The sequence below is a fragment of the Pezoporus wallicus genome, unplaced genomic scaffold (genome assembly GCF_028554395.1).
Source record: "Pezoporus wallicus isolate ANWC-B61680 ecotype Strahan unplaced genomic scaffold, APGP_CSIRO_Pwel_v1 contig_8042, whole genome shotgun sequence".
Classification (NCBI taxonomy): Eukaryota; Metazoa; Chordata; class Aves; order Psittaciformes; family Psittacidae; genus Pezoporus; species Pezoporus wallicus.
Window position 1 is genome coordinate 3,271,424 of NW_026639380.1, and position 16,392 is coordinate 3,287,815.

The 16,392-nt window shown below is 36.4% G+C and overlaps 1 protein-coding gene across 6 annotated transcripts in view; it reads right to left on the reverse strand.

Moving 5' to 3' along the window:
• The window catches only part of AKT3 (AKT serine/threonine kinase 3), a 148,467-nt gene that overhangs the window by 63,075 nt on the left and 69,000 nt on the right, over positions 1 to 16,392 (reverse strand). For all 6 annotated transcript variants that reach the window (XM_057414509.1, XM_057414513.1, XM_057414511.1 and 3 more), the window contains exon 3: positions 5,475 to 5,600. In XM_057414509.1, the coding sequence (XP_057270492.1) occupies positions 5,475 to 5,600 (126 nt within the window). The remainder of the gene's footprint in view (positions 1 to 5,474; positions 5,601 to 16,392) is intronic.

Consider the following 16,392-nt stretch of genomic DNA (forward strand, 5'->3'; position numbering starts at 1 on the left):
CCCACACACATCCCCTTTGCTTGGTCCTCTCTCTATTCTCCCACTTGTTTACCGACTCCCTAATGGAAAACTACTTTTCTGATGCTTCTCAAAATGCTTTCTCCTTTCTCACTACATTTTATCTAAGGGGAGTATGACCCTAAAAGGAAATTTTGTCACATGGAGATGACAGAAGAGAGAACAACTTAATATCCCTTTCTTTGGTCCCAAGGAATGCAGTCTTCCCCTAAAAATGTCATTCCCAAAACTGCTGAACAGATCATTTTTCTTTATTGTCCCTTTGATCATATTGCTCTTCTCTTTGCATTCCATATGTCTTACCCAGCTCTATCAGATCAAATATAGGTAGCTTTTCAGCATGGTCTGTCTCCACAGCCTCCCCTAATCCTTGGTACCACTCTTTATCCAGTACCAAAATGCCACCCATCCTTCTACTGCTCCAATTTCAACACCACTTCTCAAAAGCATTTTTAATTTCTATTTGCCATACTGGTTCTCTTTTAAATTCTACTTAAAACCCACCTTCAGCATGTATTAAAAAAAGGGAGGGAGGGAAGGAAGGAGAGAGAAAAGAAGGGAGAAGAGAGTAAAAACCTAACCTTGACAATGGATTAGTTGTTGATGTGCTGAGACCACTGCCTGTACTACAGGCTAATACTGTCTCATTGTTTTCTCATACTCCCCCCATCTGTTTGCATCCATCTGCTGTCCCTTGCTTTATATTTGGAATTTTAGTGTTTTGGAGCAGGGACTGACTTTCTGTTCTGTACGGGTAGAAATCCCACTTCTGGGGGGCTTGGCTCATGACAAATACATGCTACAATGATACAGTAACATATATGACTGATAACAATATATATAACAAACACGAAAAAATGATTATATTCCTTGAAGCTGAAAAAGATGATCCTTAATGCTTCATCATGATGGCAAGTCTTTTATTTACAATACTCTAAATGAAGTCTTCTTGTCATTACAACTAGTTTGCCATTTGTCCCCACATGCAAAGCAAGAGAATGAAAATAGATTTCTGCACTTTATTGTTGGGGCTTGTATGGGGTTTAGTTCGTTTTCACAGAAAAATCATACATCCTTCTCTGTCTTTCATGCAAACACCCCAAGTTTATTATGCAACTGAGTGTATCACATCAGCATAAAATCTCTCAGACCTGACTATAAACTTCGACCTGCCTTGCTCATACCAGGCCCTATTTAGAGATAACTGGAAATTACAGTATGCTATATTGGTGTCTAAGAAAGCATTGCCCATTAAAATGGAATGATGAGACCAAGGAACTGATTTTCATTCATGACCCAAGACAATAACTGCATCCAAACTTCGAAGTCAAATGGCAAAATATCAACTGTACCACCTAGAAATCACTCATAAAGTAGTATGAAAGTCTCCTAAAGAGAACTACTGGTCTAGTTTTCCAAAAAACCAAAACATTCTCCCATCCAACACAGACAGTAATATTGGTTATACACATTAGAGTTCAAATTTCCATAGATGCATTTGCATACGCAGTGTGTTACACAGATTGCCATTTTTTCCCCATAAGTATTTTCAGTGTTTAATGAATATTATTCAATTGTACCACGATTATTTTGGAATGAAATCCACGCTGTAATTGTAAGTATCTACAGTTACATGCTTATCTCTGGGTTCATGTCATCCAGTGTTGTGACAGTTAAAAAAACCTGGGACCTTACATTTAAATTTCATTAAAAAGTTAATTATGGAGTCGTACACAAGGCCCTATCTAATGCCGAAGTACTGTGATGCCTAATTTAATCTCACTTAAAACATATATATATATATTTTCCCACTCATTTCTTTAGAAAGTGCCTTCAGAATTCTTTATAGCCCTAACATCACTCCCCTGAAACCTTTCAATATTCATGTTTTGAAGACTTTTAAATCCTCAAAATAATAAAACCTTGTCTGTTGCCCACTGAAATATTAAGACTGGAATCCTCAATTGAGAATAGCCAAGGTGCATTGATAAGCGTTTCTGCAGAGAAGAAAAAAAAGGTTATAAAAGGTCACCTTTCCACAGTAACTAAAATTTGTTTTCTCTTTTCAAAGACAAGAAAAAGGGTAGCTGTAGCACAGAGTGCTTAGAAAGCACTATCTTTCAAGACAGGAAAGAAATTCCAGGTGACATCATTTCTGGCCAAAGCTCAAAGGCTACTGTGAAGGGATACAGCTCTTCCCAATTATTCCCCACGTAAAGATCAAAATGAAGGCAAAGGGCCAATTCTTCTTCCTCATCCCAAATGTGCTATGCGATTACCTACATACTCACTGCATATGTGAGAAGTATTTTTTATCAGTAAAGCCACAAATGCTCCTTAAATAGAACTGAAGTAGAATTCTTCCCCACTCTGCTTCCCCTAATAATGATGATAATCAAAGACTGAAGTGGTTGACAGAAAGCAACACCGAACAAGACAAAAACAGTGTTGTGAGACTATGTTGACTGGGGGGGTGTCACTGAATGTATACCTCCTGTCACCTAGAGTACTAGTTTTGTTCCAAAGAAGCATAATGGAGTTTTAAAAGCCAGATTTTTTTTTTTTTTCCCCAGGCCTGTTCCTATACATATGAGTTATACCAGCAGAATCCAGATTTTTAAACTGGTTCTGGCTGCATAAATGCCTAAGCAAAAGCAATTTACATTAACATATTTTCTTTTGCAGTTGAAGTGGGCTAGGAATGCACACCCACTCAGTTACTGTGACTCAATCAGGAGCATCTCTTTAAGCTACAATAGCTTGATTACTTGCAACTGCTTGTCTCTACCTGAAAAGAGCTGAACTGATTTTGAACCAGCCAGTTCAAGAAAGCTCACATTTCTAAATTTACCTCTGCAAACCAGTATCAATTAGTTTAAGCTTCTGCAACGAATTTCCCACCATTATAATTATATCACCTTCTTTTACCTTTAAAAGACATATTTATATCTTTAAAGATATATATAGCACTGGAAGCACTGTTAGATGTATTTAAAATAACTTCATTCTCTCTGGCCTTCCTGTCATTCATGATGGAGTAAGCGGATAACACAAGACCAGGGAGAGAGTAATGCTCAGGTGTGCGACTTTAGTTTGACAGAGATGGATATAAGTTTTAAACTACAGAACAAGTATCAAACAAAGCAGAGCTGTGCAAACTTTCCAGTGTTCACTCCATCAGTACTACAAAAATAATGCCACAGCCTTGGCCTTTTCTGCTTAAATAACAAGCTGTAAGCAAGAGCCAAAGATGTCTATCATTTGGAGAACAGAAAGTAGACTGAGACCACACTCTCACTTTACAGATAGCTACAAAGATTACATGAAGATAGGACTGTAAAGACATATCTTTAAGTCCCTGCCAACCTAATCAAGATGGTATTAACAGTGATCTCACACTCCATCTGCCTGGCTAGTAATTTATGAAAAATGTACTTCACTATTACAGGAAAAATATGTTGCACTGCTTGTGGCCACAAACCTACTGCAGCAGCTCAGGAACTCTTGGATCAAAGGCCATGTGACCAGTTCTTGACATTTACCAGGTACTGCCCATGAGATCCGATTCATTCACACAGCGATTTTGTTTGCCCTACCCATGACCTCAACTTCAGACAGACAAAATATATGACAAAATACTTACAGTCCCTTGCAATTTAGAGTGCAATATCATACTGTTTTTGTTTTTCATCCTGTGCATTCTACATAGGTACTTCACTTATCTTCATGGGATACTTTTTATGAGTGAAAAATCTCCCTATTCTGGCACTGATCAGCAATCATTTCTGTTTTTTCCTGCCAGAAAACCTCATCTTGCTTACCAAAAGTGTATTTCTTCAACTAATATTACATGACTGTTCCTTTAGCTTATATTGCCTAAGAATCAGACCTATGGCACTTGCTAGTTGCAGAAAGGATATTTTCGTTTGTTCAGTTGGGTTGAGGAATGGGTGGGTAATGGTGGTGATGGTGTCACTGTGGAAAACAATATGAATCCTCCAATTTCCACCTAGGCAAAGTTCAGGGGCAGCATTTTGATACCAGAATTACATAAAATGACCTTTGGGTATCAAAATAACAAGAGTGACAAAGCAAACAAACACACACACCAGTATCAACACACTCTAATTGTTAATTACGCATTTCTTCGCTTAGCAGAACTACCATTTGGATCATCTTCCTAGCTGCTGCAGCAAAGAAACACAAGATATGCAATGAAGAACATGGTAAAGCAGGACAAAAAAAAAGCCTGCTGTAGCTCTACAGTAGTTCTTTCTGCTTCACACTGGAGAAAAAGTATCTAGGAAAGCACCAACTGCAATAAATTAGTAGGTTAAGATAATCAGAACAATAACTAAGGAGTTACAACCCATGATCTAGTCAATTCTTACTCATATGAGCAACCTAAAGATATCACTGCTTTTTATGCTGAATAGCAAAAAAGGTGAATGAGCATCTATTATTACTAGAACACTTGCATGCTCAACATCATTTGCAAGACTTCTGTCACAATCAGAATATGCAGTTTTCCTCCTCTAGGTGTGGGAGAAGACACGGGCTTGGAGCATGAGATTATCTTCTTAACAAATAAAATATACAAATTACTTTGTATACCCCTCTACAAAACTAAACACCCTCATTTATTATACTGCAGTATACTAATGCAATCTTGAAAGAAACTGGGTAAATCTTCTAGTGTTCCTTTGAAAGTTTCTAGCTATAATATCCACAACTCATATACAGGAAGATTTTTTGCACTGTTTTACCCCCCCCCCCCCCCCATCATTCCCTTCATTTCTGTTCAGAAACACTTATCTACTAATCTCACTTTGCCAGATCAAAAAAAGCCCTACAGATTTATCTTCCAGAAACATTCCTGGAAAACAAGAAATCAAAATGTCTTCACTTTATCCAACAGATACACACTTTGTAGCTTTGCTAATATATGCAAATTGTGTGATTGCTTGAAATTACTGATTAACCAGGCTGGAGAGCTGATTACCTGATTATCCAAGAGAAAAATAATTTAGCATGATTTTGTGTCATTTGACAGTCTAGATAATTTTCTAATTAATTTGAGTTTTCAAGTGAATTCAGAGATACCACTGAAAAAGAGAAAAGAGGTCAATGATCAGGATAAAAGTAAGCTTTCCAGGAATTTTCTTCTTACAGTAATAATTTCTCAAGTGTTATTGTTAGTTACAGACACTTCAGACACACACATGGACAAAAATGAGATTTATTTCAAAAATATTCAAAATCCAACCCAGAGCAAAATCTTCAATGCTCTGGTAAAGATGCCTTGTAGAGCTGGACATAAGATTAGCGGTGCAATAGTCTGACACATGGCATCAAACTTGCAGTGTTACCAATAAATTCTGAACTACACATGAAGCAATATGTAGCAGATATTTTGTCAATATGCCGAGAGAATAATAAATACTGGAAATACGTACTTGCCACTGAAAAGTTGTTGAGTGGATATGGCAGATCCACATCCTGGGGCTTCTCCTTATAGCCTATGAAAGAGCCATCTGTCTTTAGCAGGAAATATCTTGGCCGCCAGTTTTTTATATATTCTCCTAAAGGAGAAAAAAAAAAGTTCATTAATACTGTAGAAAAAAAAAACTTTGATATTAAAAAACATAACATATTATCAGTGTCTAACATCAATTACACCAAAACCTTTTCAGACATTTTCAATTTACAGAAATTTTAACTCCCTACAAAATGGAACTGCAATGGTTAGCCTGGACTATACAGTAATGCCTCTGGAATAAGAAGCTAGAAGTACTGTACCGTAATATTCTGTAATTCTAAATTTTATCACACTATCCTCTTCAAAATCCTACATCTTTACACATATAAACACTTTGAAATTTGCTGCAGGCAAAAATAAGCACTACAGCCTGATTTTTAATGGCAAAATGAAATCAAAACTGTGACAAGGTAGAACATTTATCCTGCTGAGCCACAGCAAAACCTATTAATTTTCTCAAATCATACACTAAACAAATACAAGAAAATTTTGGTTAGTAGGAAAACCTACACAAAATATACTTAACAAATAGATCTGAAAGATCTCTTTAATAGCATTATACTTTACAATGCCACACCAAATTCTCAGCAACAATTTCATTTATATAGTGCAATTACTCAGTTAAGTACAGGTGAGTTCATATCTGTCCGACTTTCTCTCCCTTTGATTTCCATCAACTATGCAGAGTAAATAACCTATGCACAAGTACTTACTAAGACTTTAAATAAGCCACAGTTTCATCATTATACAACTGAACATATTAAGAAAAAAAGTGTATTAACAATGCAGAATTTGCAACCATGCCAAGGACTTCTCACCGTTTGCAAAACATTTAGAACAGACCACTCCAGCACCCCGTTAGCTGTAGCTACTTAGCTTGTATACAATTCAAAGGTCAGAAAGAAGTTTACATCCATCTGACATGAAGATTACTCCACTGAAGGCTTATCTAAAAATTCATTAATCCCATATTTACCTTTCTATGAGAGGAATCAATTAATTGACACTGAAGTTCAACATGGGAAATGTTAATATGGCCTCGCTGAACTTGATCACAATCTGTAAAGATTTTAACGCTGCCCATGGGTTAAAAATCTAACTAAAGCCATTTACATTTCTGATTTCCAACATGTATTTATGCAGAGAAGTGGGGCAGGGAGTAGCAGAAGAGGAAAAAGAAAAATTAACACCAGGTTATTCATGCTGAAATGTATCTCTTGCCCCTCAGAAGCAAAACTCTTCGTATTTAGTCCTGCTTCTAGATAGCAGGGTAACTACTTGATTTTTATTTTTTTAAAATCTATTCATAGAATTAAAAAGAAAATTGAAAATGTTACTTAATTTGACCACAAAATTAATACAGCAAATACAACACCAGTTACATTTGTATTGACTCAGAGCTGTCTCAGTTCTCTGGGGCTAGTTCAGCTGGAATCATCCCTACTGACACTGTCAACCTGAACTGATTTCACAATGGGAAATCCCAGCTAACATAAAAGCAAACAAAACAAACAAACAAACAAAAAACCACCACCAAAAAAAAACCAAAATGAACAAACAAGCAGAAAAAAAAGGCATGACAGTTTGTAAGTCGGAGAACAAATACAAGTGCAGTATGGGAAAACAAATGCGTAACTTTAACACCAACAGGGAAAAACATATAAGAATGAAAAAGAAAAGACATTTTTTGAATTAAGTTTGCTGAATACTTGAAAATGAAATAATCATAGGCTTAAGCAAAGGTATGACTCATAGTAAAGAATGTTTAAAAAATGCCCTATGACAAATTTGCTGAAATCTGCATGAACTCTAAAGTTGAAGCCAAAACAAAACCTTACGTATCAGATCACCCAACGTAAGTTTTAAAATATTAATATCCTTGTTGCTTTCTTGAACAGACCATAAAGAGACTCTTTTGTACAATTCTAATAAATTATATCTATCTTAGTTGGAACAGTAAGTTACAAGAGAAAGTGCCTGTTCCTAGGTTTAAAATCTATCAAGATCTTAGGCTTCTCTAGAAGGTGAATTAAATGGTAGGCAGGCACCTAAGACTACTGAAGAGTTCAAGGACAGCATGGAGAGAATACCAACATGACTAAAGCACGTCAGCCATCCAACAGTTCAAGTGTCAAAAACAGTCCTCTCTTCTGTAAGGGATAAACTGGACAGGCTCTGTTCTAAAAATCAGAGCTGATAGGGTAAATACATTTATTAGTCAGCTCAAGAAAGAACGCAACACTTCGTTTACTCACATACACACTCTTCAGAACTAAACCTGTAGAAAAGGAGACCCTTCTAGCAGGTGCTGTTAGAGACCCACCCCAGTGCACATTTCCCTGATCACTTAATCCCTCTTCTCCTCTTAGGACAACATTTTAGATTGTATTTGGCTTCTACTAAGTACTCAAAGAGTCTTAATCAGGAAAGATAACAGATTTTTTATCATTTACTAAGTTATGTAGCTGATGATCTGCCTGGAGAAAAACCATTAGAAAAGTATGACTAGCACTTTCAAGCTCCTCTGAAGGGAGCTAGCGACTTCAGAAAAAAGCTAATCACAAGAAGATATAAATATTGAATGACATACAAGTACCAGTTTTCCCATGAGCACAGCTGTACCTCTGTCTTCGCCCTGCAAACTACAGCCAGGCAGAGGAGATGTAATTTAAAAGCAATTGCAAAATACTGTGTCTTCATAAGGATCCATATATTTCTTTCATAGATGTATTTCTTTGAAGAATGTTTCTTCTAAGCAATTCCCCAACATGAATCACAGTCAGACTTTTTCAAGACATCTGTACAAACACACCCATACACCAAACCCCCTAGTTTTGTCTTGAAATGACCAATATTCCAATACCTCCTGATGGCCTATGCATGAATATTTATCATTTGTCCTTTATTTATTTTGTAATTTAATTAACAAATGGGAGAACACTTTTGAAGACCAAAGTAAACAGTGGTATCAGTGAACAGTTCACTTAGCTGCTCAAGTGGTTTAATGACTCTCAAGATGCACTCTAGGTGCTCTCATACAGCCCCGTTCCTTCTACAGATCTCCTCAAAGATAGAAAAACATTTTAGCCCATACTTCTTAATAGACATCTTGTTATGGAACTGCTTTGAAAGAGAAATCCTCCATACAAAAAAATATTAAAACACAGTAGAGTATTTGAAAAAGAAAAAACTTCTACGTCTTCTAACTTACCAACCCCTCATTTAAAAAAGTGTATTTTACAGTTGCACAATACTAAATCACTTTAAAGATACTTGAAGTGGATGTTTATCAAGTACCTCAATACAAGCAAACAACAGGAAATTTACATCTAAAATTCATTAATTCAAGTGAAAAGAAATTCCATGCAAAAGGAGAAGTCTAGGCAGGCTAACCAAACCACATGATACCCTGACAATTTAAATGAACAAGCTCCAGTACTTAAAAAAGCAGTGGATCTGCCATAGACAATCAATCAGTTTGTACCCTGCTTCCTGCTGAGTTAATGTAAGCTAAATTAGTATTTTGCTTAAATTTACATCCTTCTAAGTTGAAAAACATGTTCTTTTAGGATCTGTTTACTAGACAGTAAGAAGAGGTCGCTAACTTCAACCACTGCAGCAAAGAAAGCCAAGCAATTCCTACATGATTTTAATTCTAGTAAAAGTTTTTCAAGCTACTTGAGAAAAGGGACACTAGAATATATATCTCACAGATATATACAAACAATAAATACATACACACAGAAAACAGATTTGGAATCAGTTTTAGATTATTGGTGGCTGCTTTTTTAATGATTATCAAGAGAATGCACCCAAAAGATGAAATAAGGCATGAAATACATGAAAATGCAATCTGATCTTTGTGCAAAATGCACACTTATAACATGCAACTCTTTAATTAATGTTGCATTTAATAATACACTGGCTAACAACACTAAGAAATAATGCTTAATGGAAGTTTATTTGGCACATGACCTTTGCGGCTGGCTCTGCATTAGCCTCTGTTCTGCAAGTTTAATGATTTTTCTTTTCTACATGTGACAGCTAGTAACAAGAATCCTGCCTTCAGGACATTTCACAAAATATGTTTGCTCTAGTGATGCAATGCTTGTAGTTTTGATACTGCTGAGGAGCTTCACAAAGAAGAGCTTTCTAAGAAACCATATGAGCAGTCAACAAATCTGTGTTAGTCAAATGTACCACTCAGAGTTCATAATTTTTTGTACTTCATCTCAGAACTCAAACTCTCTCTTCAAACATACACCTCAGATTCAATGGTTGCTATTGTTAGTCTCACCACTTCTCATCCTAAGCATATGGAGATTTAGCAATACTTGAAAAATTATTCAGTAATTTAAAATTAATCTTATTATTTGAAAAAAGTTGGGTTTTTTTCAAAGTCACTTCTGCAAAACATCTACATTTTTCAATATGTAAATGGCTTTAGAGGTGTGAAGGAAATGTCTTTAATATACAGTGCTGATAAGCAACAGAAACCTGAGTTCAAAAACTTGCTTCCTTAAAAGAAGCAACAGCTGCCACACAGACATAAGTGAGATTTAAGGGAAGAAGGAGAAGGGGAAAAAAAAACAAAAAAAACAAAAAAAAAAAAAAAAAAAAAAAAGAAAGAAAGAAAGAAAAAGGGGGAAAAAAAATGCCTCGTGTCTGTGTCATCAATTTACTGAAATGGATTAGTAGAAATAATATTGTTTGCCCTTTTTTCTTTTCTTTCTTTTTTTTTATGGCACATTTTGTAAAATCAAAACTCCAGTTCCCCTACACTAATATTTAATACCAAGGAGAGGTGGGGAGGAATGAATTTATTTAAGCACGTTAAAAAAAAATTACATAAAAGTAAATAAAACAACTTAAAAACAAGCCATTTTTCTTTAAAAGAAACAACTGTAATCCATGTCAGGTCAAGTAAAATATCAGAAGTAATGCCAGTGGTTTTGAGATTGAATTTACTCACCTTGGCCCTCTGAGGGCAGTGTTACCTAACACACGATTAGAAGCATCAGCAGACTATTTGATTAAGTCAGCAGACACCAGTAAATGTAAAGCACTTCTGTTAAATAATTACTTATGTCTGATTTAATGATAAGAAACTTGCAAGATAGTTCAAAGCTACTGTAAAAAATAAATGTTTTAAAAAAACTAAAAAAGTATACCTGTGCTCATGACCCAAACTAATATGAATGTGCAATTATACAGCATACAAAAGAGTTGACAAAATCTTAATGCGCACCAAAAAATTAATTTAAGCTGGTATTTTTCCTACTGCACCTTAGCATTTTAAAAGCTATTTTTATTATACACCCCCTCCCAAATATTTGTCAGCTGCTCAAAGAGAAGCAGAATTTGGAACTAACGTTTTCTGATTGTCTTTTTTACTGTGAGACAGTGATTATTTATTTATACTGTTTTCCCACAGATCCCAGTAATGCTAAATGACATTTTCAGCACATCCGTACTTAACGTTAGACAAATTAATTTTTCCACTCACAACTGGGAAATAGGAAACATTACATGCGAGGTGTGTGCATTGGCTTATGCCACAGCTAAGATTCCATTAAGTTTCCTGCAAAATAGGGAATTAAGGTGAGAAAGTTCAAATGCCTTTCACTGCCCACCACATCACAACAATCCAGTGCAGATATAAAGACTGGTCAACTTATGTTCAGCAATTCACAGCTGTGTGGTCAGACATAAGTGAAAACTGCACAGATGTTAAGATTCTGCAGAAGGCAGCCAGCAGCGTGGGGAAAAAGACCTAGAAGTTCCTCAGCTGATCAGGAGGAGGCAGAGAAAAGCAGGGACAGCATTCTCTTCTCCATGCCAGCCAAGATACACTGAAGCAGTAGTAAGTATTGATCAGATATGCGGGCTCCTAGCAATAAAACAACGTACTTCCAAGTGGAGAGGTGGAGCCACCACACAGTGCAAAGGCAGAGTTAGTTCTCCATGCTCTCAGTATGCTCCTCTGCAGGTAAAGTGATGGAAGGACCACTCTCCTCAATGGAAAGTTTTTCCCTACTCTTACTGTGGAGTTTTTTCCCCCTAGGTTCCATATGCAACCTATGTGTCCCAGCTCAGTAGGGTTCAAAGCACCAGTCCCCCAATTTTTCATCAGGACTACTGGTGTGAGTCACTGCACTGCCTTGTGCATCAGTACTGCAGCTCCTGCTGTTTATTCAATGCTTTCCTGTTGCATTAATAATCTTTTCTCTAAAATATAAAAAAATCTAGAGGGAAATATTCAATAACAGAGAGACATGCCACTATTCAAAAGTAAATGCAGTTTTCAAACTGGTCATTGACAATATCCACACAGAATTACTGATGTTTTTTGCCACCTCATGGAAAATAAATGTTAACAACACATACTTGATTTCCATATGCAAAGAATTTTGTCCTTTTAAAAAATCATACCAGAAATACTGAGTTAGCTGACATCCTGATAAATTGAGAATTGACCTTTACCATGTCCATTTTTAGCCAACAGGAAGAAAACTTTGCCAGTTTCAACATCACTCTCACTTCCCCTTCATTCTTTAAGGATAAGAATTAGAACAATAAATAAATTTAATAGAAGTTGGTATTAGCACATGCTGTCTGGAACAACAGAGTTCTCTATTGCATCAGCATCCCTGAACAACAAAGGAGATCAATATTTTCTAAATATGCCTGCTATTCAGGAATTGAAAACCAAGGTCTATATCTCCTGGAAATACTTAGGGACACTGCTCACATTTTCTAAATTTCTCTCTTGCACAAGGCTTTATCGGCTCAAAATTCAAAACACTATTTAGCAGCTTCTCAAAGCAGCTCTGTAGGTTTTAATAGAGTAGTGATATATACGTGGTGAATGCAAAAAAAGACATGTAGAATATTGTCTCCTATCATTTTTTTATAGCTAAAAGCCTTCACATTCTCAGTACTTTTAAATATTTGTACTTGTTTATACAGGACTATCAGCATCAAGTGGTACTTTGTGTAACAGAAAAAATATGACTTTCTTCTGTTTTTAATGAAGTGCTAGTAGACCAAAGATTTTTTCAGATTTTGAAAATATCTTAAAAGTAGGACAAGAACACAAATATTCATTTGTAAATTACACTAAGACAGCTACAGCAGCAATGACTTAAATTCATGTACAAATGTACACATTAAACCAGACAATTAAAATGTAAATGCTTTTTACATGTAGTTAAGTTGAATTAAACATCTTAATATTCTCTACTTACATTTTGTAAAACAGCCAACTCTAGTTTACACAAGAAATCTCAAACTTTCCATTGTTTGCAAAAGAGTATGATAAGTTTGACAATAGCATTATCATTCAGCTGAGTTTGACAGATTAATGTGTTGTCAAAAATTATGTGACTTTCCCCTCTTAAAATTGGTATACTTGCTAGCATGTTTTCACAAAGCAAGCCATCTCACTTTAAAACTCAGCACATCGCAATAATTTTAAGACAGCTCCGCTGAACTTTCTCTGTCACTAGGTGTGCTCCCAGCCTCATATCTTGCCAGCTACCAAAAAGCTAGCACCAACATTGTTCATCTACGTCTCTGACTCAAGCACATTGCTGCAGTCAACCTTTTTGCTTTATCATTTAGCCACCATTATTTGCAAAGAATCAGCCTAAGATACACAGAAGCATTCCTCAAACTGCTCGAGTTGAAACAACAGCTCCATTGGTGCTGTACACATCAGGAGAACTCTTTGGTTGCATGAAATGCTTCATGATAAACAGCAATGCAGCACTACTCAAGTAACCTGGGCTGCACACCAGCAATGACAGAACAGAAAAAAACAGCACAATTCGGTGGAGAAGAACTGACAACCCAACTAACAGGCAAAAAGCAATTCTCCACTTGCAGCGCTGGCTGACCTCTGCCTAGGCTCAGATGTGGAAATCAGCTCTTGGGTAGGAGGCAGCCACACCTGAATTTTCAGTCAAAATTAAGTTGACATAATCCTAAACTGACTTCTGCCACCCTGTCACAGTGATAATAAAAGGGTACATCAAATGCTCCCATCAGTTATTGTTATCAATAACTTACAGACTTGGTGCTTCTTGGACCTAAGATGGAAGACACAGTAAAAAGGGGTTCTTTCTCTTTCAGTGGGAGCTTGGTGGAAAGAGGTGCTTAGGTTCAGATAGTACTGAAGTCATGCTGTGACTGACCAAAAAACCCTGATATATACTGTTAACTGGAAGAAATGCCTGCAATCCACAGCAACAGTGCACCTCGACCACTATTTCATTTTCCATTTTTCAGTTCAATATAGGTATCAGAATGTTGAATTTCACATAATATTATTGAAGAAAATTCAGTATTTCAGAGTTTCTGGTTTTATCTTTAAAGTAAGAGATCAGCTGGATAAGACAATTAGCCCTTCTGGGCTAATTTATTCTCCCTCCATGACTGCATCCTTTTTCACATTTCTTTCACATTATCCTGGAAACTCAGCAGCACCAGAAATCACCAAACAAGAAATTAGAAAGGATTTTAGTGGAAGAAAGAAAACTGTATTCTTATAGAGCCATCCAAATTTATTTTATGTGCAACTGTCAAACAGGAAAATGTAAGTTATGCCTGACCAGCTCCTTGCTTTGGAGAAAGAACTGAAAATAAGATCAAGTGAAAGAGAAAATTAGTTGCTAATCTCATTCTAACCCCTAGCACTTACTTGTCTGCTATATAATACTAGACAATCACCGATTGGCACTTTCTGCATAAGAAAAGCTCAGGATGCAGTAGCAGGGGTATGCAACATATCAGTCTTGAGGTAGACAGACAAAGATATGTGAAAACTTGTAATAGCACCTGTCCACCAAACATCTGAGACTGAAATAACTGCATCACTCTTTCTACTTCCACAATACCAAATTTATTAAGCTGTTAGGTTTTCTTTTTTTTTTTTTTTTTTTAAATGCACCACATAGAGAAATCAGAAGTTTTCTTCCCTACAAGAAAAGGCTCTTTTTAGGAATAAACAACGGAGGGAGGGAAGATATTAAACTCCTGAACTAATTAACAGAAGTAAAGGAGGCGGTGGGGGACAATGATAATTAATATGTACCCTCCTCCTAACCAAATCTCCACATACATTCATTCTGTATATGCACACACAACAGCAGCATCATAAACCGTCTCAAGTTCTTGCCATTATTCAGTTCGACATCTGCACATGTTTATGCGTCTCTCCAAACAACCTCTTGAACACCCTGCTGGAGCTGTCATTTTTTTCTTCTCCCTATCTGGCAGATGGCAAGTCAACAATCGGCATCAACAGCAGCCGAATATCTCCCCCCTCTATCCGACCCCCCTAAACAGACACAATAATAACTTCTTTGTGCTTCCCCACAATGCAGCTGCTTAAACCATTTCGCTACAAGGCTGCTTTGCCTTAATAAAAAAAAAAAAAAAAATCCCTTCTGTCAAGTCTAAAAAGCAGCATAATGTTAAGCAAGCTAAAGCCACAGCACAGCTGCAAACGGGCAGACACATTGACAGCTCCTCCCTTAACAAAGCCCTGTGAATTGAAGGGGGTTCATCTGAGGCTCACACAGTAATTAGTATAAAAAAGTCCGACAGCCTCTATTATGCTAGGAAAAAAAAACTGGACAGAACTGGGCTGCTGTTTTGCGTCAAGAGTTCTGCTGCAGAGTAGATAAATCATGTTGGGTTTTTTTCCTCTCTTTTTAAAGACAGTAATAAGGAGGATGAGAGAAGCTAATTTGAAAACTTGGACACAGTAATTGTACCATATGGTGAGCATTTATCCCTTCTGAAATACACGCTAACAGTCACTTACATGCACAGTGCTTTGTTTTACAGTTGTTATTCTCTCTACCATATTCATAAAATGGATCTGAATATCTGATACTCCAGAGAAGTTGTGTGTAATTAGCAGCAAAACTGCCTGAGCTTAATATATTGGCCTACCATAGCAATCTAGTTAATTGCAGAAAATCCCATGCCCCCAAATTTAAATAGTGTCCACTTCAAGGATTTTTTTATTTCTCTCAAACTGGCTAAATATCACACATAATAAAGTTCAGAGAAGTAATTTATTGACACTAATGCTCCTTGAATCTGTTGGCTTCAAAATGCGTGAGCGGGAGGTATTTTCCTTTTCATCTATGCCGCATAAAGGAATTAATTCAAGAACTATATAACAGTAACCACAAAATATTTCAGTTCCATTGTACTTGGGTAAGGAATTGCTCCGTAAACTTTAAGGTGAAACTAAACTTCAGAATGGGGCACAGGAGGGAGACAAAGACTTCAAATCCACTCCCCTACTTCCACCTCCATTTTCTTCCTTGATTTGGCCTTGCAGTATTTTTATTAGCAATCCAAGCACTTCATTCATAAGGACCATCAAAATTTGGAAAATATACCATCCAACTCTCAGGGTCTGCTTGCTCTTTACCACATACTTCCAGCTTTTCAGCCTGTTCATTCCACCAAATCATCCTGGAATCACAGAAGTTAAGGAACCAGTTGAGTGGAGCTGAGAAAATGTAGGCTTCTTTAAATAAAGGAATCACTGTAGTTAAACATCACAATTAATAAACCTTAGAAGTACTGCTTACAGAAAATAAGATGTAGGGAACTTCCAAGCAAGGGAAATACAAAGCTTATGCAAAATAAGAGATGAAAATTTGGTGAAAAATTAACAAGATATAAAATGAAGTCTGCAACTGAGGCAATCGTATTTGGAAAGAACCCGAATGGTTTCTTCTATTGGTTTTCACAACAACAGAAATCTGCCTCAGGGAAGAGACAAATACTTTCAACTCTCCAGATCAAAAAGG